Source organism: Dendropsophus ebraccatus, chromosome 3, assembly GCF_027789765.1.
Source record: "Dendropsophus ebraccatus isolate aDenEbr1 chromosome 3, aDenEbr1.pat, whole genome shotgun sequence".
NCBI classification, from domain to species: domain Eukaryota; kingdom Metazoa; phylum Chordata; class Amphibia; order Anura; family Hylidae; genus Dendropsophus; species Dendropsophus ebraccatus.
The window spans coordinates 120,567,664-120,589,895 of NC_091456.1; the positions used below are offsets into that span (position 1 = coordinate 120,567,664).

Consider the following 22,232-nt stretch of genomic DNA (forward strand, 5'->3'; position numbering starts at 1 on the left):
TAACCAGGCAGTGAACTGAAGTGAGAAAGCTCCAATGTAATGCTTATGGGGGCAGTACATGACAAAGGGGTTTTCTATTTGGTGATGTCTGAATCTGTCATGTATGGTCCCCACGGTCATGCACTAGGCATAATGCTTCTTCCATATGTCCAGTAAATATATTTTGTAAATGTCAATTTCCAGACCCATATGGTTGCATTGGGATTTTTCCTGAAGGGTGTCCATGTAGAAAAATAGCTCTGGAAAATAAAGGATATGTCCAGCACAGAACTATGGGGGCATCTAGAACTCTGGAAAGCTCCCAGATGCACATTGCATGACAGCCTGGGCCAGCACCAGGGAAGATGATGCCCAGGTGCTGGCCAAGGAGGGCAGACCTCCCTAAACAGGAGCGCAGACCATTAAAAAGCGCCAAAGTGATTGATCGGGCCAGGAGCCATTGGCTTCTGACACACTCTTGTGGCCGGTGGTAGCATTATACCTCTGACCACAAAAGGCAGCTACCTCGCCTCCAGCGTTGCAGAGTCAATTGTGTTCACACAGCGACAGAGGAGCGAAGGAAAAGCCAGAAGAGAGCACCTCTGCAGCCAGCGAATATGATTTTTATTTTTTCCTCTGTTCTGACGGCCAGGAAACAGTTTCATGAAGACTCCTGAAAGGCTTCCTCATCTGTTTCCTGACAGGATTGCAGCGGATTTCACAATGCGAGTTCCATAGCAAAATCTGCTGCGATCGTGTGTCCTGTCATTCTGGATTCTGGATTTTTTATTCCACTGCAAGTACGTAAAGCACCACTCTCCTTAACCCATCGCTGCCCGCTACATTAACAGTCCGCGCTCCAGCTCCCTGATGCCCTGCTTGCCAATCAGTGGCTGGCGGAACAGCGCACTGATTGGCTGAGCAGGACTTTATAGAAATTTGTCAAAAGAGAAGAAAACAGATGTAGGGATTGTTCAAATGGCAGCAGTGTAAAAAAGGAGACACTATTCAAGATTAGGAAATATTTAACTTTTTTTCTTTCTTCTTTCCCAGGAGAGAGACGAGAAGGGGTCAATGCCTCTGTCAGCACAGATGTGCAGGCTGTGTTTAAAGGAAAGACCTATAGCCAACTACAAGTAATATCTCAAGGGATTGAGAGCAAAATAAAAGCAGGAGGGCCAAATCTAGATATTGGTTACTGGGAGAGTCTGCTTCAGCAGCTTCGGGCTTACATGGCAAGAGCAAGGCAAGTCAACATTGTTTACCTTTTTGTTTTTGTCATACATTTCTTTGACTTTGGCTTAGTTTTGTCCATGTTATTGTCATCTTCCTTCCATCACATTATGCTTAAAGGGGTATTCCCCCCAAGAGCTAAAAAAATGTAATGCTCCCAAACCTAGCTGGCCTTACTCACCAAGTCCCCCTGATTATTTTGAGACGTCTCCCATCTTTCTAGCTGCTGCTGTTCCGGAGTTACAACTTTTTCTAAAACATGGTCTATATCCAAGATAGGAAACTACATTTCCCATCATGCAATGCTTCTGCCTGATGATGGTGAAGTAGCAGAGCTGAGACAATGAAGGAGATGATGAGAGTGTAGCAGAGCTGAGTTGGCGGAGACGGTGTAGCAAAGCTGAGTTGGAAGTGACGGTGTAGTAGAGCTGAGTTGGGGATGACAGTGTAGCAGAGCTGAGTTGGAAGTGACGGTGTAGCAGAGCTGAGACAATGAAGGAGATGAGAGTGTAGCAGAGCTGCGTTGGCGGTGACGTCGTAGCAGAGCTGAGTTGGCGGTGACGGCGGAGCAGAGCTGAGTTGGGGAGACGGCGGAGCAGAGCTGAGTTGGGGGGACAGCGGAGCAGAGCTGAGTTGGGGGGGGGGGGGCGGTGTAGCAGAGCTGAGTTGGCGGGGCCGGTGTAGCAGAGCTGAGTTGTCTGGGACGCCGGTGTAGCAGAGCTGAGTTGGGGACGCCGGTGTAGCAGAGCTGAGTTGTCTGGGACGCCGGTGTAGCAGAGCTGAGTTGTCTGGGACGCCGGTGTAGCAGAGCTGAGTTGTCTGGGCCGCCGGTGTAGCAGAGCTGAGTTGTCTGGGACGCCGGTGTAGCAGAGCTGAGTTGTCGGGGACGCCGGTGTAGCAGAGCTGAGTTGTCGGGGACGCCGGTGTAGCAGAGCTGAGTTGTCGGGGACGCCGGTGTTGCAGAGCTGAGTTGGCGGGGACGCCGGTGTAGCAGAGCTGAGTTGGCGGTGATGCGGGCGGGGGGGGGGGGGGAGGGGAGGGGGTACCCAAACACAGTTATATATCTTCCTTATAGGAAGGAATTGCCAATTCCACAGCCTTCAGTACCCACTTCAGCCATCAAAAGTCTTGTAGTTCAACTAGAAGTGCTTTTGTTGCCCCAAGAAGTCTGTTTTTAGCACAATCTTGGGTCTCGATCCACCTCACTATGATCTGAAGGCGTATGCTGTAGAGCAGACATGTCAATTCTTTGGGCGTATGGTAGAGTGCGCATGAGACATCCTATTCAATGAAAGGACAGGTGGAACTTCAAGCGGAGCCTGCACCGCAGGTTCTGCTTGAAATTCTGCACACATTCCTTAGTGTCATTTATATGTCCCCTGTTGTCTGAGAGGGGATTCTGAGAGTGGGCACAACACAGCTTGGGAAAAGGACACAGTGAAGGACACTGTGAACCAGAGAAAAAGAGGACGACGGGAACTGTAGGAAGAAGGATCACAGACCAACGTTTTTTACCTGAAACACACACACACCAGAGTTCTCCTTTAACCCCTTAATGACAGAGCCTGAAATGCCCTTAATGACAGAGACAAATTTTATGAATATGACGTGTCACTTCAGTCATTAAAAACCCCAAATAACGTGAAAAATTGTGAAAAAATGCATTTTTCCAACTTTGAAACTTTTTTGCTTATACAGAAAGTGGTTATACCACATAAATTATATATTAAATAGCATTAGCAACATGTCGACTTTATGTTGGCGGCATGTATAAAACGATCTTTCAGATATTTTTAGGGACCTGTTCAGGTTTAAAGTGTATTTGAGGGGACTGTATGTTAGCCCCACAAAGCACCCCATTTCAGAAACTGCACCCCGCAAACTCTGCAAAAGCACATCCAGAAAGTGTTTTAACCCTTTAGGAGAGTCACAGAAATAAAAGCTAAGTGTTTAAGAAATTTGAAAAATTTTATTTTCTGTGCAGAGATTTTATTGTAATTCAATATCTTTCATAATTATAAACCTATTAGCAGAGAAATGCACCCCAATATTGATTGCTCCGTTTCTGCAGTTTATAGAAATACCCCATATGTGGCCCTATTGCGCTATTTGACGCAACCACAAGCCTCAGATACAAAGGAGCGCCTAGTGCATTTCAACGCCTCCGTTATATTTGGTCATTTCTGACTGTACCACTTCAGGTTGGCAGAGGCTCTGGGGTGCCAAAACCTAAACACCCCTAAAGGGACACCATTTAGAAAACTAGACCCCTCAAGGAATGTAACAAGGGGTGCAGTGAGCATCTGGACCCCACAGGTGCTTCACAGATTTTCATAACAATGTGGCGTGAAAAAAGAAAAATGTATTTTTTACACTATAACGTTGTTCTAGCCTTCAATTTTTCATTTTCACAATGGGATAAAAGGAAAAAAAAACACAAAGCGCGTAGCGCAGTTTCTCCCGAGTACAGAAATACCCCACATGTGGACATAAAGTGCCAAGCGGGCGCATGACGAGCCTCCAAAGGGAAGGAGCGCCAATTGGCCTTTGCAAGCTGGATTTTACTGGAATGGATTTCAAGGGTCATGTCGCATTTAAAGAGCCCTCGTGCTGCCAAAACACTGGAAACCCCCCACAAGTGACCCCATTCTGGAAACTACACCCCTCAAGGAATCTAACAAGGGGTGCAGTGAGCATATGGACCCCACTGGTGACAGGCACAAATGTGGAACAATGTGACATGAAAGGGAAAATTGTCATTTTTTCACTTTCACGGCACAAATGTGGCCGTCATCAAGGGGTCCATATCCTCACTGCACCCCTTGTTAGATTCCTTGAGGGGTGTAGTTTCCAGAATGGGGTCACTTGTGGGGGGTTTCCAGTGTTTTGGCAGCACGAGGGCTCTGTAAATGCGACATGGTGTTCAGCATCCATTCTGGCCACATCCAGCCTCCAAAATCCAAATGGCGCTCCTTCCCTTTAGAGGCTTGCTCTGCGCCCACATGGCGCTTTATGTCCACATGTGGGGTATTGACGGACTCTGGGGAAATTGCTCTACACATTTTGTATGTTTTTTTTCTCATTTAACCTCTTGTGAAAATGAAAAATTTAAGGCTAAACCAACATTATAGTGTAAAAAATGTAATATTTCATTTTCACGCCATATTGTTCCACATTTGTGCCCGTCACCAGTGGGGTCCATATGCTCACTACACCCCTTGTTACATTCCCTGAGGGGTGTAGTTTCCATAATGGGGTCAACTGTCTTGGCAACACAGGGGCCTTTTAAATGCAACATGGCCCCTCGAAATCCATTCCAGCCAAATCCAGCCTCCAAAAACCAAATGGTGCTCCTTCCCTTTGGAGGCTTACCCTGCACCCGCATGGCGCTTTATGTCCACATGTGGGGTATTTCCGTACTCAGGGGAAATTGCTCTACACATTTAGTCTTTTTTTTTATCTTTTATCCCCTTGTGAAAATGAAAAAATCAAGACAAGATCAATGATTTAGTGTAAAAATTTAACATTTTTTACACTAAATGTTGGTCTAGCCTTAATTTTTTCCTTTTCCACAAGGAGTTAAAAAAGAAAGTGAACACAAATTGTGTAGGGTAATTTCCCCTGAGTATGAAAATACCCCACATGTGGGCATAATGTGCCATATGGGCCCAGGGCAAGCCACAAAAGGGGCAGAGCGCCATTTAGAGGCTGGAATGGAGGATGCAGACCATGTCTTAATTAAAAAGCTCCTGTGCTGCCAGGGCAGTAGAAACCCCCCACAAGTGACCCCATTCTGGAAACTACACCGCATAAGGAATCTAACAAGGGGTGCAGTGAGCATATGGACCCCACTGGTGACGGGTACATATGTGGAACATGTGCCCTGAAAATAAAAAATACAATATTTTCATTTTCACGGCCCAAATGTGGCCGTCACCAGGGGGCCAAATCCCCACTGCTCCCCTCGTTAGATTCCTTATGGGGTGTAGTTTCCAGAATGGGGTCACTTGTGGGGGGTTTCTACTGCCCTGGCAGCACAGAGGCTTTGTAATTGCATCATGGTATCCTCTAATGGGAATGGCGGCCATATCTATTTAGCTGGGGAAAAGGGACAATTCTAATTTATTTGGGGGTATTAGGCCAATTATTAGTTTATAAGGTTGAAAATGACAGGTGTCCATCAAATTCAACCTGTGTTGATCCAGAGGAAGGCAAAAAACCCTCGTGAGGCAGACGACAGTAGCTTTATCACTGGGGAAAAATTCCTTCCCAACTCTATAATGGCGATCAGAATAATCCCCAGATCAACGTGACCCCTGAAATAGGAATAAGGGACAGAATTTAGATAATGTAGAACCCCAATAACGTGTGGTACGCCTTGAAGCGATCCAGTATGCAGAGGCCGGGGTGATCAGGACAGGTGTCACACTGGAAAATGGTGTCCTTCCTGATCCCCCTGTTACTCCACACTCTGCACTTCTTCTGGGGTCTCCTGTTTTCCAGTGTGGGGGTTGTCACCTGGAAAATGTTGTCCTGGTGCGATACGGGGTCCTTCATATCCAGAAGCGCTGGGTCCGCTCTATGGCTGCTAAATATTAGGGCTCTATTACTGCTTCTGATACGTTCGGATCGTGCCGCAAGCTACAGTAGCTCAGGCAGCGAGGGACCGGAAGAGGGGGTGCTGGTATAAAAGTTATCCCCGTACAGGTGGTAACCTTTATCCAGCAGTAGGAAGATCAGTTCCTGAATGATCTCCTCACTAACTCCGAGGATGGGGGGGTTCATCTGGGGGTGGATTTGGGTGTCCCTTCCTTCATACACTGTAATGGTACGTGCACACTGCGGAATGGCGGAGGATAACCCTTTGTGCATTCCGCAGAAGAAAAAAAAAATTGGAAAAAAAAAAAATCTTTTTAACCCAAAGCAACTGATCAGTGAATGATATTCACTGATCAGCCGCTAGGGGGCAGTAGAGTGACGCTGCCGGAGATTGCCGAGGCCTGCCGAAACCCGAGGACCCGAGCGATTACGAAGATTTCCGACGCTGGACAACCGAACCCGGAAGTGACCCGAAGAAGACGCGAGGACGGCGCGGACCGCAGATCTTCGCTCCGGACGCTCAGATCAGGTGAGTATGGTACACCTGCACCACACACACCTGTTCTGCACCCTTCAACTACCTAGCTGAGGGGTGCAGAACCCGACAAAACTGTTTTTTTACAGTTTGATCGCCATGAAGGGCTGGCCGGTACTGGCCGGCCTATCACGGCGATTGTGGGGGTGGCACGGCGCCATCTTTACACAGTACACTAATGGCGATTGGTGCTATCTCGGACAGCACCAATCGCCATTGCTTTCCAGGTCACCGATGACCCGGAAAGCTGTTTTCAGCTGCTATATGCTGATCTGTATTGATCAGCATATAGCAGCGATCATCGGCACGGGAGGGGTTAATCACCCCCCGTGCCGACGAGCAGAGATGGCCTGCTATACATTATAGCAGGCCATCTTCCCCGACCACTGTGTGTGAACACACAGCGATCGGGGTAAGTATACGCCCGTTTGCGTTAAAGCCCACCCTGCGGGGGCGTATACTTACGCCCCATGTCGTTAAGGGGTTAAACATCTTACTGTTCCTTGGAATATTTGAGTCTGCCCTCAAATTCAAACTTTATACCAGACTCTTTATCTCCTGAAATTTTCTGTATTTACCCCTTGTTGATGTACTTATTCCCTGTGTTGTGGTTAAGTTATTGCAGCACCCTTCCTTCTTTGTGACCAAGTGACACCCTTTTTCTTTTTTTTTCTTTTTAAATATTTATATAAGTCCTTTACTTTGGTGTGCTAGGCCTCTAATCCCTGTTCCCCAAATGTCTCCTTCCTCTGTATTTATATTTACTTTGGTGGAAGCTTGTATGGGTAAGGGGTCCTAGCTAATGTATCCAAAGAGCCACTCTATTAATTTGTCTTAACTGGCCTTTTTGTGCTATAATAGTATTTTGTGCTATAATAAAAAAATATGTATATTTTTCTTACAGGCTTAGAGAGCGCCACCAAGATGTTTTACGTCAAAAGCTCTTTAAGCTCAAGCAAGAGCAAGGAGTAGAGAGTGAGCCTTTGTTTCCTATTGTAAAACAGGAACCAGATTCTCCAGATGAGAGGTAAATTTTATTTGAGGTTTAGAATTATGAATAAAAAAGACCTTGGACAGCTACAATATTAAGTGTTATGTTTTTTGTTTTTCTTACTAAATCAATTAAATGCTTAGGCAAGTTATGGGAGATCCTTTATCAGAACAAGCAGGCTCATCTGCTGCAGCACCTGAGGAATCTAAAGAGGCACCAGAAGAAGAAGGAAAAGATGAAGGTGGAGAATCTGTACTCATGGAAGAAGACCTCATACAACAGAGCCTGAATGATTACGATGCAGGCAGATACAGTCCCAAACTGCTGACCAACCAGGAGTTGCCATTTGATGCACATGTAGTTGACTTTGAGGAAGACCAACAAAGGCTGGTGTTGTGCAGACAGCAAATGCAGGTGACAGGTAAGGCAGGATTGGATGTGTTGCTTTAAGGGTAGGCTCACACTGGTTGGATTAACTGTAGAAAATCTCCACTCAATCTGAAAGAAAATCCAAAAGAAAATTTGTTACTAAAGTTCATGCATTTTGGAGCATGTTTGACTGTTTATGAAAACAAATCATCAGTTTTAAAATCTGCAACATGTTGCTTGTGGATTCTGCTGATTCACTTCCAATGGGAAAGTCTGTTTGCATTAAAATCCATATTTATGAGCGGTGCATAACAAATTGACATGCACTTTTAATTACGTGGGGGGGGGGGATCTGCATTGTGTAAACGAGGTTTGTTACAGTCATATTCATTTGTCTGCTACAGAATTTTGTGGCAGATTTCTTCCAGTGCAAATCATCTGCAAAGATCTGCAGCATTTCTGTCCCATGTGAACTTAACCGAAAATGTTAGTAATGGTTGTTTTAGGCTTAAAAGGTTAAAGCGAATGTACCACCGGTACATTGCTTTTGCAATTTTTACCTGGATAGAGCGGCGCAGGGAGACCAGGGGTGAAGCACTGGAACCACATCACAGAGGGGAGGGACGATCGCCACACTGGGGATGGGCAGGCCACCTCCAGTGCTTCACCCCTGGCTGGTGCTCAGTAATAGACCGGCGATGTACGTGCAGTTCGCCGCGCAGTTCTGGCCACAGCTCATAAAAAGGCCCGCTGCGCCGGTGTATCTATGCAAAAATCACAAGAGAGATGTACTGTGCTACATTCGCTTTAAACAAACATTGCCAGAAACGTTTTTCCAGAAACTGCACCACTCTTGTCCTCAGTTTGGAGCTGTTGCAGCTCTGTTCCATTGATGTGAATAGAGCTGTTCCATTGATGTGAATAGAGCTGAAGTTCGCCTGTCATTTTTAAAAACTTGCACATTTTTGTTAGATCAGTGGTGTCAAACTCCTAGCCCTCCTGCAGTTGCTTAACTACAATTTTCATTCATGAACCTTTGGTTTTGGACTATTCTGTAAGGTGACCAGGTGATTTTAGTGCTCTCTCTGCTGTTATCGAGCACCAGAGAGTCCCCACCATGGTGCTCAAGTATTTCTCATTCTCTTCATTTCAGGGAGTTGGGCTGTTTTGCCATTATTACACAAAGGGATTTCCCTATTCCTTACTGCTATGCCACGGTCTGGAGGAAATGCACTGGACTGTACAGGGTGGCACTATGCTGGGAGTCATTTTGGTAATACCTGCGTTACATTAGACAGTTCCCTCAGCAGCATCTCTTTACACCCAAGGTCCATTCTAGGACAAAAGAAAAGATATAACACAACTGTAAGCTGTTCCTTGGTTTAGGTACATCCTGGAAATTTAACAGGTTGGCACTATGCTTGGGATCAGCTGTTTGCTAGAGCCACTGTGCTGACAGACACCGTAAACAGAGCCCGAAGCAGAAAGCTTTGCACATTTTGTCATGGCATTGCTGTGGCCGCTACACAATGTAGAATCTAAAGACTATGTTCACACATTGTTGAAATTGAGTGGATGGCTGTCATTTAGTGGCAAATAATTGCCGTTATTTTAAAACGGCCATTGTTTTAAAAAACAACAGCTGTTATTTGCCATAAAATGGTGGCCATCCACTCAATTTCAACTGTGTGTGAACATATTCTGGTTTTGGTTGCAAAATACTGAGCAAAAATACGGTGTGGCAACATAGCCTGAAGGGGTTTTCCAGTAGTTTAAAAAACTTAAAGGGGTATTCTGGGGAAAAATCAATAAATTAGCTATGGAAAAGGTTAACCAAGGTTAACCCTTTCCTAATATACTTACCAGTCCTTTATTGGCCCCCCAAGGAGATCTCCGGTCTGGTCACGTGAGCGTTCAGGCTGCGACTCGTGGATCCTCCTCTTCCGGTTTGGTGACGTCACCATATTCGGCCGGCTTCTGTCATTCCTCCTTATTAGCAGCAGAGCACTGAACCCTGACTGGCTGGCTAGTGTGTAGCCAATCAGGGTTTAGTGCTCTGCGTCCCACCACGCTCCAGGTCCCCTGAGCCTGTTGTACCAGGGGTTGTGGGGGCTTAGTGCCGGTCACCAGTTACATGGGCTGGGCCGGCGTCAGCGCTATGTGAAGGGTCCCTGCATCCAACAAACCCCGCCCCGATGCCCCCATCCCCCCCCCCCCCCCCCCCCCCGTGTGTCAGTGATGCCGACCGTGTCCCGGGAGGAGATGCGGCGGGCGGCGTTACTTTATTGATATCTACCAGACACCCGGAGCGGAGCTATCAATGAAGTAATGCCACCCGCCGCATCCCTTCCCCTCCCGGGACTCAGGGTCAGCATCGCTGACACCCGGGAGGGAAGTCCTGCAGAGTGGTGCTGATCCCGCTGGTCCGGTCTCTGCACCTTTTTCAAGCAGCCGGCCGTACTCAGCTGACAGGCGCTGTGATTGTGTCCAGGAGAGATTTGCTCTGTGCCTGTCAGCTAAGTTTTATCGGGATGATTGACAGCTGAGTACAGCCGGCTGCTTGAAAAAGGTGCTGATACCGGACCAGCGCGGCAGCACACTCTGGGGGGTGGGGGTGAGCGATCTTTCAGATCACACAGGGAGGGGGGCTGGGGGTGGGGGGCGTTCAGCACCACTCTGCAGGACTTCCCTCCCGGGTGTCAGCGATGCTGACCCGGAGTCTTGGGAGAGCAAGGGATGCGGCGGGCAGCATTACTACATTCACAGCTCCGCTCCGGGTGTCTGCTAGTTATGAATGAAGTAATTCCGCCCGCCGCATCCCCTCCCGGGGAACGGGGGGGATGTTGGATGCAGGGTCCCCTCACATAGTGCTGACGCCCCCTCACATAGCGCAGATGCCGGCCCAGCTTATGTAACTGGTGACCGGCATTGAGCCCCCACAACCCCTGGTACAGCAGGCTCAGGGGACCTGGAGCGTAATGGGACGCAGAGCACTAAACCCTGATTGGCTACACGCTAGCCAGCCAGTCAGGGTTCAGCGCTCTGCTGCTAATAAGGAGGAATGCCAGACGCCGGGTATGGGGACGTCACCGAACCGGAAGAAGAGGATCCGCGAGTCGCAGCCTGAACGCTCACGTGACCAGACCGGAGATCTCCTTGGGGGGCCAATAAAGGACTGGTAAGTATATTAGGAAAGGGTTAACCTTGGTTAACCCTTTCCATTGCTAATTTATTGATTTTTCTTTTCCTGGAATACCCCTTTAACCACAGACATTGAAAAAAAAAGGGAACTCTCCACCATTCTGGTATCCTTTGCTTCAGGGCAGCCGCAGCTTCGACTCCTGAATTTTAAGGGGCTCCAACTCCTTTGTAAATGACCAATCAGACACCAGACATCAAACTAGTGTAAAGTAGCTCTGGCTCTGTAGCTTCTTTGCAATTTCCTATATGATCCTGGGGCGGCTTCTGAATGAATAAGGCAAAGTTATAAAGCAGCTTCTCGTGTGTGTGAAGAAAGGTGATTTGAGTGCCTTTGAACGTGGCATGGTTGTTGGTGCCAGAAGGGCTGGTCTGAGTATTTCAGAAACTGCGGATGGTAGGGTCAGAATTTGGCGTCAACAACATGAAAGCATGGATAGATCCGGCCTTGTATCAACGGTTCAGGCTGCTGGTGGTGGTGGTGTCATGGTGTGGGGAATATTTTCTTGGCACTCTTTGGGCCCCTTGGTACCAATTGAGCATCGTTGCAACGCCACAGCCTACCTGAGTATTGTTGCTGACCATGTCCATCCCTTTATGACCACAATGTACCCAACATCTGATGGCTACTTTCAGCAGGATAATGTGCCATGTCATAAAGCTAGAATCATCTCGGACTGGTTTCTTGAACATGACAATGAGTTCACTGTACTCAAATGGCCTCCACAGTCACCAGATCTCAATAAAATAGAGCACCTCACCTGGATTAATTTTGCGATAGGCACAACTCTATCAATTGCCCGCTCCGGGTCATTCACGGCCAGACCGGGGATTGAAGCAATTAGGAAGCACAGAGAGACTCAGCAGAGGCCATCTGGGACACGGATACCCTTCAGGTCAGTCAGGCGCAGGTGTAGACATCATGTGTAGCGATGGATGGGGGCACGTGACGGCATGACGTAGAGACGGCCGTCGTTCCCTGGGCACGCCCCTTCCTCCCCGCTGCTTACCGGTTTGAGCCCGGCCATGGGGACTCGGATGCCGTGCCGTGCTGTGGTCTGACCCGGTCTACTATGGGGGCTGGCCGTTGCAGTCGGCTGCCGCTTTGGCGGCGGGACCTGGCTCCAGCTCCGACGCTGGGAGCAGAGGCAACACCTGAGGAGAGGTCACGTGGGAGCCTGCGTTACAGACGAGGCGGAGAGTGGGAGGTTCGCTCTCTCGCATGGCCCCCACTGCAGCACGACATAAAACTCCCGCCGCCATGCACTCTGGGAAGACGCCGGGTCCACAGAGGACACACGTGGGGGACCCGAGACTGCCGAGTGCGGAGAATCAGCCCTGGACTTCACCGGAGTGGTGAGATGCTTCTGGCAGGCCAGCATGTCTCCTTTTCTCTGCTTGTTTTTTTTTTTTCTCTTGGCTGGGCAATGTTAGTGGGCCCAAATCATGGCAAGACTACTTGTTTTTTATACTTGAAGAATGGAGTGCCTCCTGACTGTGATTTTTGATTGCAGGAGCTTTCTTGTCTGTGGGAGGACTGTTTTAGAGGATGCATGTAAAGGCTGCCCATTTGCACTAAAGAACCAGGGGCTGCAGGAAATTCCAACTGGAACCTGCTTGAAAATTTTGCTACTAAAGAAAGGAAAAGGAGGCCCGCGGTGTGCTAAAATTTTGGAGTCTTCCTGCATTTCCCGGATATGTTACCCTCATAAACAGCGGCCTTGTTATGTTATGGACTAGCTTGAATCTGCCTCTGCCAGCTGAGTCCCTCTATACCACGTATATGCATGAAATTATGTACGAATTGTAGGTGAAATGCAGCAATATTTTCGAGCCGGTAGACTGCCTGGGAAATATAATGCCATTTAAGAAAGGGAAGGGAGGCTTGATATATGCTAAAATATTGGTGTCCCCTCATAGCTAAACCCCCTCTGTACTTTGTATGTGCGTGACATTCTTATTTACGGGAAGGGAGGGCTATATTGTTTATGTATGTCTGGCCACAGGTGATGCTCAAGCCTGGAGACTGTCTGGGGAAAAATACAATCCCATCTGAGAAAAGGAAGGGAACGTGTTATATGCTAAAATATTTGTGTCTCCTCACAGCCAAACCCCCCCTATACTTTGTATGTGTTTGATATTTCTGTGAATTACGTGAAGGGAGGTCTTTATTGCTTTTGTACGTTTGGCCACAGGTGACGCTGGATTGGGTAACCTGGAATGCCAGTTAAAAGCAATAATAGGAAATCAAGAGGTAATCCCTCCTCTGATGCTAGCTCTAAGATGGAAAAATATCTAAAATCTCCCACCCTGTCTAACAAAACCAGGGCCCAGAAAGGCCATAATGGTCAAAAATCTAGATGTGATGTGTTAGAAGAAGAGGGGGGTGGGGCTGAGGGGGAGCACTCTCCGATGTTAGAACAAATACTCTCTGAGGTGCAGAAATGCAACACAGGGCTAGTGGATGTAAAGGAGCAGATTGGGGGCCTTGCAGTAGAGTCCTCCCTTATTCGGGATGACCTAAATAAAATAAGAGATCGAGTATTGGGAATGGAGAGAGCTGTACCGGGATTAGAAAATCAAATGAAGGAGGTATTAAGTAAACTAAATACTCTATCCAAGGACAACTCAATACTCCAGGAAAAAATCACAGATTTAGAAGATAGATCCAGGAGGTCCAACATCCGCATGCTGGGGTTTCCAGAGGGTACAGAGGGGTCTCAGCCGGAACATTTTATTTTTGGGTGGATAAAAGAGACAGTAGGGGCTGATAACCTCTCGACCCACTTTAATGTAGAAAGAGCTCATAGAGTTCCTGGAAAAGTACCTCCTCCAGGGGCCCCACCGCGTACCCTCTTAATTAAGATCTTATTGTCCAGAGATCGGGATATTATACTAAGGAAGATGAGGGAAATGAGGGAGATACTGTTTAATGGTCAGAAGATAGCAGCATACCCGGATTTCTCAAAAGCAACACAAAAGAAAAGAGAAACCTTTAGGGAAGTAAAACGACGGTTACACAATGCTAAAATCCAATTTTCCCTGTTGTTTCCCTCAAGGTTAAGACTTACTTATAATGGGAAAGTTCATTTCTTTCAAACAGCTCAGGAGGCCTCCGACTGGTTAGATAGGGAAGGAATCTAAAGCGGAAATTGCAGTGCCACAAATAACTTATGTACTCTTTAGGCCATGTATTTGGGATTGTTGTGATTGTATATGGGCAGTGGAGGTGGGGAGGGGGTCCCGGGGAATTTTGTGAAGGTTTAGGGACTGGTCAATTTGGCTGGTCATTGGTGGGGAAGGGGGCGAGGGGATGGGTGGATAAGGGTGGGGAGGGCTCTGGGGGGGGAGTGGAGGAGAGGAATGGGAACTTGTCCTTTTTGTTTTTTTTTTTGTTTTTTTTTTGCTTGATAATTGTTGATGGCTACAAGGATTCTTACATGGAATATTAGGGGTTTGGGGGAGCGCACCAAGCTCCTGGCAGTCTTTGATTGCATAAGCCACTATTTGCCAGCCATAATCTGTCTTCTGGAAACCCACTTCACACTTGAGACCAGTCATAAAGTGCATAGACAATGGGCATCCGATATAATTCACTCTTATGGCACGAATTATTCAGCCGGGGTTTCGATACTTATTCACAGACAAATTAAGTTTACGGAAAAGGGGAGGAAAGTAGATGATAAGGGCAGATTTATATTTATACATGGGAATCTGGAAGGCAGTGAAGTGGTGATGGCATTTGTTTACATCCCTCCCCCATTCTCTTATGAGGTCCTGATCAAGTTGGTTCAATATTTGCAGGACAAGCCAAATGCGCTACTGTATATTAGTGGGGATATGAATATGGTTATGGATCCGGAACTGGATAGGAGAAATAGGGGTTCTCCGACTACCCCCCGGCTCACCCCGCTTGCTAAGTTTGCTTGTGAGGTTGGCTGGGTGGATACTTGGAGATCCCTATATGGGGAAAAGAGGGCCTATTCTTGCTTCAGTGCTTCACACAACACAGCTTCACGAATAGATCTAATGCTCTGTAATGAAGTAGCTCTAGCTAAGGTCAAGTGTATGTCGTATATGGGGAAAACTATATCCGACCATACACCAGTAGTGGTATTATTAAGATGGGACAAAAGTGATACTTCTGGGGAAAGAATATTTCGTGTCAATCCTCATTGGTTGACAATTATTGACGCTGAGAGCAGGATTGGCGACGAGATAAACTCTTTTTGGCAGATCAATAAGGGCTCTGCTACACCCCAAATTGTTTGGGATACGTTAAAAGCCTATATTAGGGGACTATATTAGGGGAAATCTTGGCTTGCAAGCGGAAATTTAGAGGTAGGGAAAAAGAACTGGAGGACCGAGCAACTGCCCTCCTGGAGGAGTTTCACCGCGATCCCTCTGACGATAATTTGCGGCTCCTCAGGGAGGCACAGGATTCTCATGCCTTGTTCCTCCTTGAGAAGGCGGAACAAAAAAATTTCTTTCGCGAGCAGAAAAGGTTTATAGTGGCAGGTAAGCCTAGTAAGACCCTCGCTGATATCGTCAAAGCTCAAGATCCTAGGAAAAGAATAGAGGCCATTAAGGGGGACTCAGGGGAGATTATTAGAGAGGAGCATGATATAAGGAGGGTGTTTAGGGAATTCTATAGGAATCTATATTCCTCGGAGGGGGATGCGCCTGAGGATCGGCTTAACCAGTTCTTTAGTGGAGTGAAATTACCAACTGTTACAGTAGAACAAAGAGCGAGTTTAGACAGAGAGATTTCCCTAAGTGAGTTACAAAAAGCTTTAAATTCTATGCCCAATGGTTCTGCTTCTGGACCAGACGGGATTCCAACGGAATTTTATAAAAAATATGGAGGGGTCTTGCTGCCAATCCTGCTCGAAGTGCTTTATGAATCCTGTTTATCTGGCAATCTGCCACAGTCTATGACGGAGGCCACAATAGTTATCTTCCCCAAAAAAGATAAAGATAATACTGAACTTGATTCATATCGTCCTATCTCATTGTTAAATTCGGATATTAAGTTATTCTCTAAAATCATAACACTCAGGTTAAAAGAGGTTGTTGGATCATTAGTTAATGAAGATCAAAATGGATTTATCTCACAGAGATCCACCTTCACGAATATTGAGTGAGTCTTCGCGGATGTTCAGGTTGTTGGAGATAATCCCCACTCTATCCTGTCGCTTGATGCCACTAAGGCCTTTGACAGGGTAGAGTGGGGATATCTGTGGAAGACTCTCGGGGCCTTCGGCCTCGGACAGAACATAATAGCCTGGATTAGGATGATGTACGATTCACCTAGGGCGAGACTATGTATAAATGGGGGCATGTCCGAATGGTTTACCCTCACTAGAGGTACCAGGCAGGGGTGCCCTCTATCCCCGACTATTTACGCTCTATATATAGAGCCCTTAGCTACAGCTATCAGACAAGATTTATCTATAAAAGGCTTTGGCCTGAAGTCGGACTTGGGTAAAATAATTCTTTATGCTGACGACATGCTTGTTATGGTGCAGAACCCAAAAAGGGCAATACCCAGAGTAATGGACTGTCTTGAGCGATTTGGAGAAATCTCAGGGCTTCGGGTAAATTGGAGCAAGTCTGCGTGTCTCCCGATCGGTCAAGAAGAAATCCACCCAGATTTTGGTCTCATGAAGCTAAATAAAGATGATAGCATTAAATATTTGGGGATTAATATCTCATCCGACCCAAGAAGATACATTGAGCTAAATGTTAAACCTCTAATCAAAAAATTGGATAAGAAAATAGATATTTGGCTGAGATTACCCCTTTCCCAAGTGGATCGTATAGCACTTATTAAGTTGATAATACAACCTCAGATAGTATACGTATTGCGCTCTGCCCCTGTCTGGGTCCCTAATAAATGGTTCACATATATAGAAGCACAACTGAATCGTCTCATCTGGGGAAGAAAGCGTGTGCGGATCAAATATAAACATCTTACAGTAGGGGAAAAAGAGGGAGGGCTCTCATTGCCGGATTTTAAGTTATATTTTTTTGCACTGCATTTACAAAATATTCAGAGGAATAGGGATACACTTTTAGGGAAGTTCATTTTAGGTTTAAATATAAGATGTGGCAAGCACCTCCTCAATATTTTAGAGGTTGGTGCGAATAGTAATAAAGATTTCACATATTTGCACTTATGGAGTAAAGTTTGGAATAGTACTAAGAGATTGTGTCACATAATGGGTAGTACGCAATTTACACCGCTGTGGGGGAATCCTAAATTAGGCGAGTTAGGCAAGATAGAAACCAGTTTTTGGGTTCTTAGAGGAATCACGGTATTGGATCAAGTTTTTGAAGGAGGGAAGCTACTGAGTTTTGATTTATTAGCACAAAAATATCAGCTAGATCAGCGAGGTGTAATATATTATAGACAGTTAGCACATGCAGTGAAGTTCACTCAAGATCAGGGGATATTCAAGACACAACCACATGAGATCTTTGCACATATCTTGACACTTAAAGGGAATAGAAAAGGAGAGTTGGGAAGACTGTATAAGTCGATTATTAAAATTTGTACTGAGAATGCACACATGGTTTGTAAGCAAAAATGGGAGCGTGAGATAGGTGCTATCACACAGGATGAATGGGGTAACATTTTCAAAATGGCAAGTACAATCACTATTAATAAGAATCATAAACTTATCCAATGGAAGATACTTAGGAGACTGCACTATTCTCCACAGTTTCTTAAATTAATTAATAAACGTACAGATGCAATATGTAGTAAATGTGGCTGGCATGATGCTTCCAATTTGCACCTACTATGGGAGTGTAAGGTGATACAGGAATATTGGCAAAAGGTAGTGATCAAAATAGAAGAGCGAACAAAAGTAAAGATCCCATATAATCCCTTATGCATAATATTAGGCTGTACAGTGCAAATATCGGAACATCAAATATTAATAGCTAAATTGCTACTTATTGCGCGGGTAATCCTTATGAGGCATTGGGTGGATACAGAAGAGCCCCCCATGCTCGAGTGGTTACATTTGGTAAATAAGATCAGGTGTTATGAAAAGATTTACTCTGCAAGTAATGATAAGGGAAAAAAACGATTTGGTAAAATATGGAGCATATGGTAAATGCGGTCGAAGTCATCATTGCAAACATAATATAAAACTCTTCATTTTTTTTTTTTTTTTTTTTTTCTCCTTTCCTGCTCACTTCTCTTTCCTCTCAGGGTCCTCAGTTGGGTAGGGGTGGGAGGTGGGTGTGGGGGGTGGTTGGGGAAGGGATCGTTATATAATAATTAATTTGCTTTTTGTCTGTATACCATATCCGGACTCTTTGTAGTACTGGGGTATGGATTTTATGGTAAACGATAATGAGTATTAAGGTCTGATAAGGATGTTCTATTCTGTATATGTGTATGGTGAAATCGTTATACGGGTTAGGATCTATCCTTGTGCGAAAATGTATTATATATATTGGCAGGGATTCGGGTTGTGCCGGTCCCTGCTTTGTTTGTAAAACTTGTTTTTTATTATGGGAAAAATTTAATAAAGACTGATTAAAAGGAAAGAATATACACGGGAAAAGAAAGACAAAATAAAAAAAAAAAAAAAAGACATCATGTGTAGCAATGCATAGGAGTGAGAGCTGGCCACCAACACACTATGCTATCTTGGACCAAAAATTAAAAACTGTTCAAAGCGCGTTTCGGGCCCTGTATTAGCCAACCTTATCAGTCATACTCACCAAGTCCCTCTGAGTATTTTAAGCCATCTCTCACCTCTCTATGTGCTGCACTTCTCATTTTTTGAACTTTTTTCCTGAATGGTTGTATACAGCTATCATGGCACCGGTGGGGAAACTGCATCATGCAATGCAGCGCCATCTCTTTGGACCATATCTGTCAGTCTCCAAACCACCCCTGCTGGTGACACTAGCCACCAGACCACACAACCACCTCACAAGTGTCAGGTGCAGCATTTGCACAGCCTCCATCTGCCACCACAAATTTCTTATTTTTGGTCCAAGATTGGATAGTGTGTTGGTGATTGGCGACAAGCGCTCATTCCTATGCATTTCTACACCTGCGCCTGGCTCACTTCATGGGTATCCCTGTCTCAGATGGCCTTTGCTGGGTCTCTCTGTGTTTCCTATTTGTCTCTCTCTTTAACCTCTTAAGGACATATGACGTTCCGGTACGTCATATGTCCTCACTTGCACTTCAAAGCGGGGCCGAGCGGCGGCCCCGCTTTGAAGTGCAGCGATCCCGGGTGCCGCGAGTAGCCCGGGACCGCTGCTATTAGCGGGCACGGTCTGATCGCCGTGCCCGCTAATTAGCTAATCGGAGGCAGCTGTCAAAGTTGACAGCTGCCTCCGATTACCGGAGGCAACGTTTCCCTGGGGTCTAGTGGGGGGAGATCGCTCCTCCGGGACCTTGTCCCGGAGGAGCGATCTCCGTTACTGATGCATGCCGGGGACGCGTCCAAGATGGCGCCGTCCTCGGCTCGGCACTCGTTCGTCTTCGGCTGCAGCAGCCGAAAGCAAACGAGTGCCGATCTCACGGATCTCTGCAGCATATCTATGCTGCAGAGATCTCAATGAGAGATCCAAGTGTATATACTAGAAGTCCCCCAGGGGGGCTTCTAGTATATGTGTAAAAAAAATAAATAAAGTATTGTTAATAGTAAAAAGCCCCCTCCCCTAATAAAAGTCTGAATCACCCCCCTTTTCCCAGGTTTTAAATAAAAGTAAACAAATAAATAAATAAAAAAACATGTTTGGTATTGCCACGTGCGTAATCGCCCGAACTATTAATTAATCACATTCCTGATCTCGTACGGTAAACGGCGTCAGCGCAAAAAAATCCCAAAGTGCAAAATTGTGCATTTTTGGTCGCATCAAATCCAGAAAAATTTTTAAAGCGATCAAAAAGACGTATATGGGCAATCAAGGTACCGATAGAAAGAACACTTCATGGCGCAAAAAATGACACCTCATACAGCCCCATAGACCAAAGGATAACAGCGCTATAAGCCTGGGAATGGAGCGATTTTAAGGAACGTATATTGGTTAACAACGGTTTGAATTTTTTACAGGCCATCAGATACAATATAAGTTATACATGTTATATATCGTTTTAATCGTAACAACTTGAGGAACATGCATAACAAGTCAGTTTTACCCCAGGGCGAATGGCGTAAAAACACATTTCCCCCAAATAAAAGAAATGCGTTTTTTTTTTTTTCAATTTCACCACACTTTGAATTTTTTTTTCTGGTTTCGCAGTGTACTTTATGCAAAAATTCAGCCTGTAATTGCAAAGTACAATTAGTGACGCAAAAAATAAGGGCTTATGTGGGTTTCTAGGTGGAAAAATGCAAGTGCTATGACCTTTTAAACACAAGGAGGAAAAAACGAAAACGTAAAAACGAAAATGGGCCCCGTCCTTAAAGGGTTAACACACACACAGCCTGCTGCAGCCATAGCACACTGAAGAAAAATACACACAAGAAAACAGCACATTGAGGACTGGTTACTGCTGTACTACTTTATGGCCTAATTTTTTTGTTATTTTCCCATCCAAGTAATTGTTTTTTTATTAACTTTGAACAGTGTACATTAATGCTTTATATTAAGTTGAGGATGAGAGAAGCTTTCTATATAGGTATATATAAGTATAATACAGATTTACAACTGGTTATAGTACATGTTGGTAACAATCAGTAATTTAGTTCTTTTTACTTAAAGAAGTCGTCCAGTGAAAACTTTTATTAAAGTATTGTATTATTACAAATTATCAATATACACTTACTACGGGAGATGCTTATAAAGTGCTTTTTCCCTGCACTTACTACTGCATCAAGGCTTCACTTCCTGGATAACATGGTGATGTCATGACCCAACCCCCAGAGCTGTACGGGCTGAGGATGATGACAGAGGGATGCTCAGTGTCCCTCAATGTCTCCCTGCCATCCTCCTCTCCCGCAGCCACAGCCCGCACAGCTCTGGGAGTCTGGTCTTGACATCACCATTTTATCCAGGAAGTGAAGCCTTGATGTAGTAAGTGGAGGGAAAAAGCACTTTAAAAAGCATTTCCCGTAATAAGTGTATATTGGTGATTTGTATAACTTTGGGAGGGAGCAATACAATACTTAAATAATAACTTTTGCTGGGATTCTTTTTAACTCTTTTGATTCCTATTCTCATTAACTCATTTCATTCACATTTCTGTTTCTAGGAGATGCCAGTGAGAGCCCTGAAGACATCTTCATTCGGAAGGCAAAAGAAGGCATGGATGGGGATGAAGCTCAGTTTAGTGTGGAAATTCCAGTCACCAGCAAAGCTTATCTCTGGGCTGACAAATATAGGCCTCGAAAACCTCGTTTCTTTAATCGTGTCCATACTGGATTTGAGTGGAATAAATATAACCAGACTCACTATGATTTCGACAATCCTCCTCCAAAAATTGTGCAGGGCTATAAGTTCAATATTTTCTATCCAGATCTTATTGACAAACGATCAACACCTGAGTACTTTCTCGAGGCTTGCCAAGACAATAAGGATTTTGCAATTCTTAGATTTCATGCAGGGCCACCTTATGAAGACATTGCCTTTAAAATTGTGAATCGGGAATGGGAATACTCTCACAGACATGGTTTTCGTTGCCAGTTCTCCAATGGTATCTTCCAGTTGTGGTTCCACTTTAAGAGATATCGCTACCGAAGATAGGACATCAAAATGTATTTTCCCATTTGTAAATGTTGACCTTTTATAAATAACTTTTTGTTTTGTTGAAAGAAGATTAAAATTGGTTCTGTTTCAATATAAATATAAAAAAATAATTATATAGTAATAATTTTGGGTCCTGGCTAAGGTGGTTTTGGTGTCCTCTTTAGGACTGTGCGCTCTGCCGGGAACAACTTACGAGCCAGCAGGAGAGTCACAGCGCAACCTGCCCCAGGCAGCCGAGAAGCAAGTTACGGAGGTGCAGTGCTACAGTGACCCCCTCCCCCCCCATGCGGGCGTGAGTGCAGCCTCCCTGTGGCTTTTTCGGTGCCTCACCATCAAGTGTGTGTTGGTGGGAGACTGGGGAGTAGTGCCGCGTCGTGTGTATGAGGCTTGGGAACAGGCTTTGACTGATGCCCGCCTGCCTGCAAACTTGCCCGCACCGCCGGTTCACCGTCTCCCTCCATGGCGCTGTTCCTATGCATATCAGTCAGAGCCTGTTCCTGCGCCTCACCAACCTGTGACCCGCCTGACAGCTGGGAGATTCCCTGAGCTGAGGGGGCATTTGTTAAGGGAGCTTGTTTAAAGTGGAACAGGTAGCCTAAACCT

General features: G+C 45.6%; 1 protein-coding gene across 1 annotated transcript in view; it reads left to right on the top strand.

Annotated features, from left to right (window-relative positions):
• Positions 1-21,697, top strand: part of CACTIN (cactin, spliceosome C complex subunit) — an 83,496-nt gene extending 61,799 nt beyond the window's left edge. Inside the window, exons 7-10 of the mRNA XM_069964541.1 lie at positions 1,033-1,225; positions 7,251-7,373; positions 7,481-7,758; positions 21,136-21,697. Coding sequence (XP_069820642.1) covers positions 1,033-1,225; positions 7,251-7,373; positions 7,481-7,758; positions 21,136-21,626 — 1,085 coding nt within the window. The 3' untranslated portion in view covers positions 21,627-21,697. The remainder of the gene's footprint in view (positions 1-1,032; positions 1,226-7,250; positions 7,374-7,480; positions 7,759-21,135) is intronic.
• Positions 21,698-22,232: the final 535 nt, after the last annotated feature.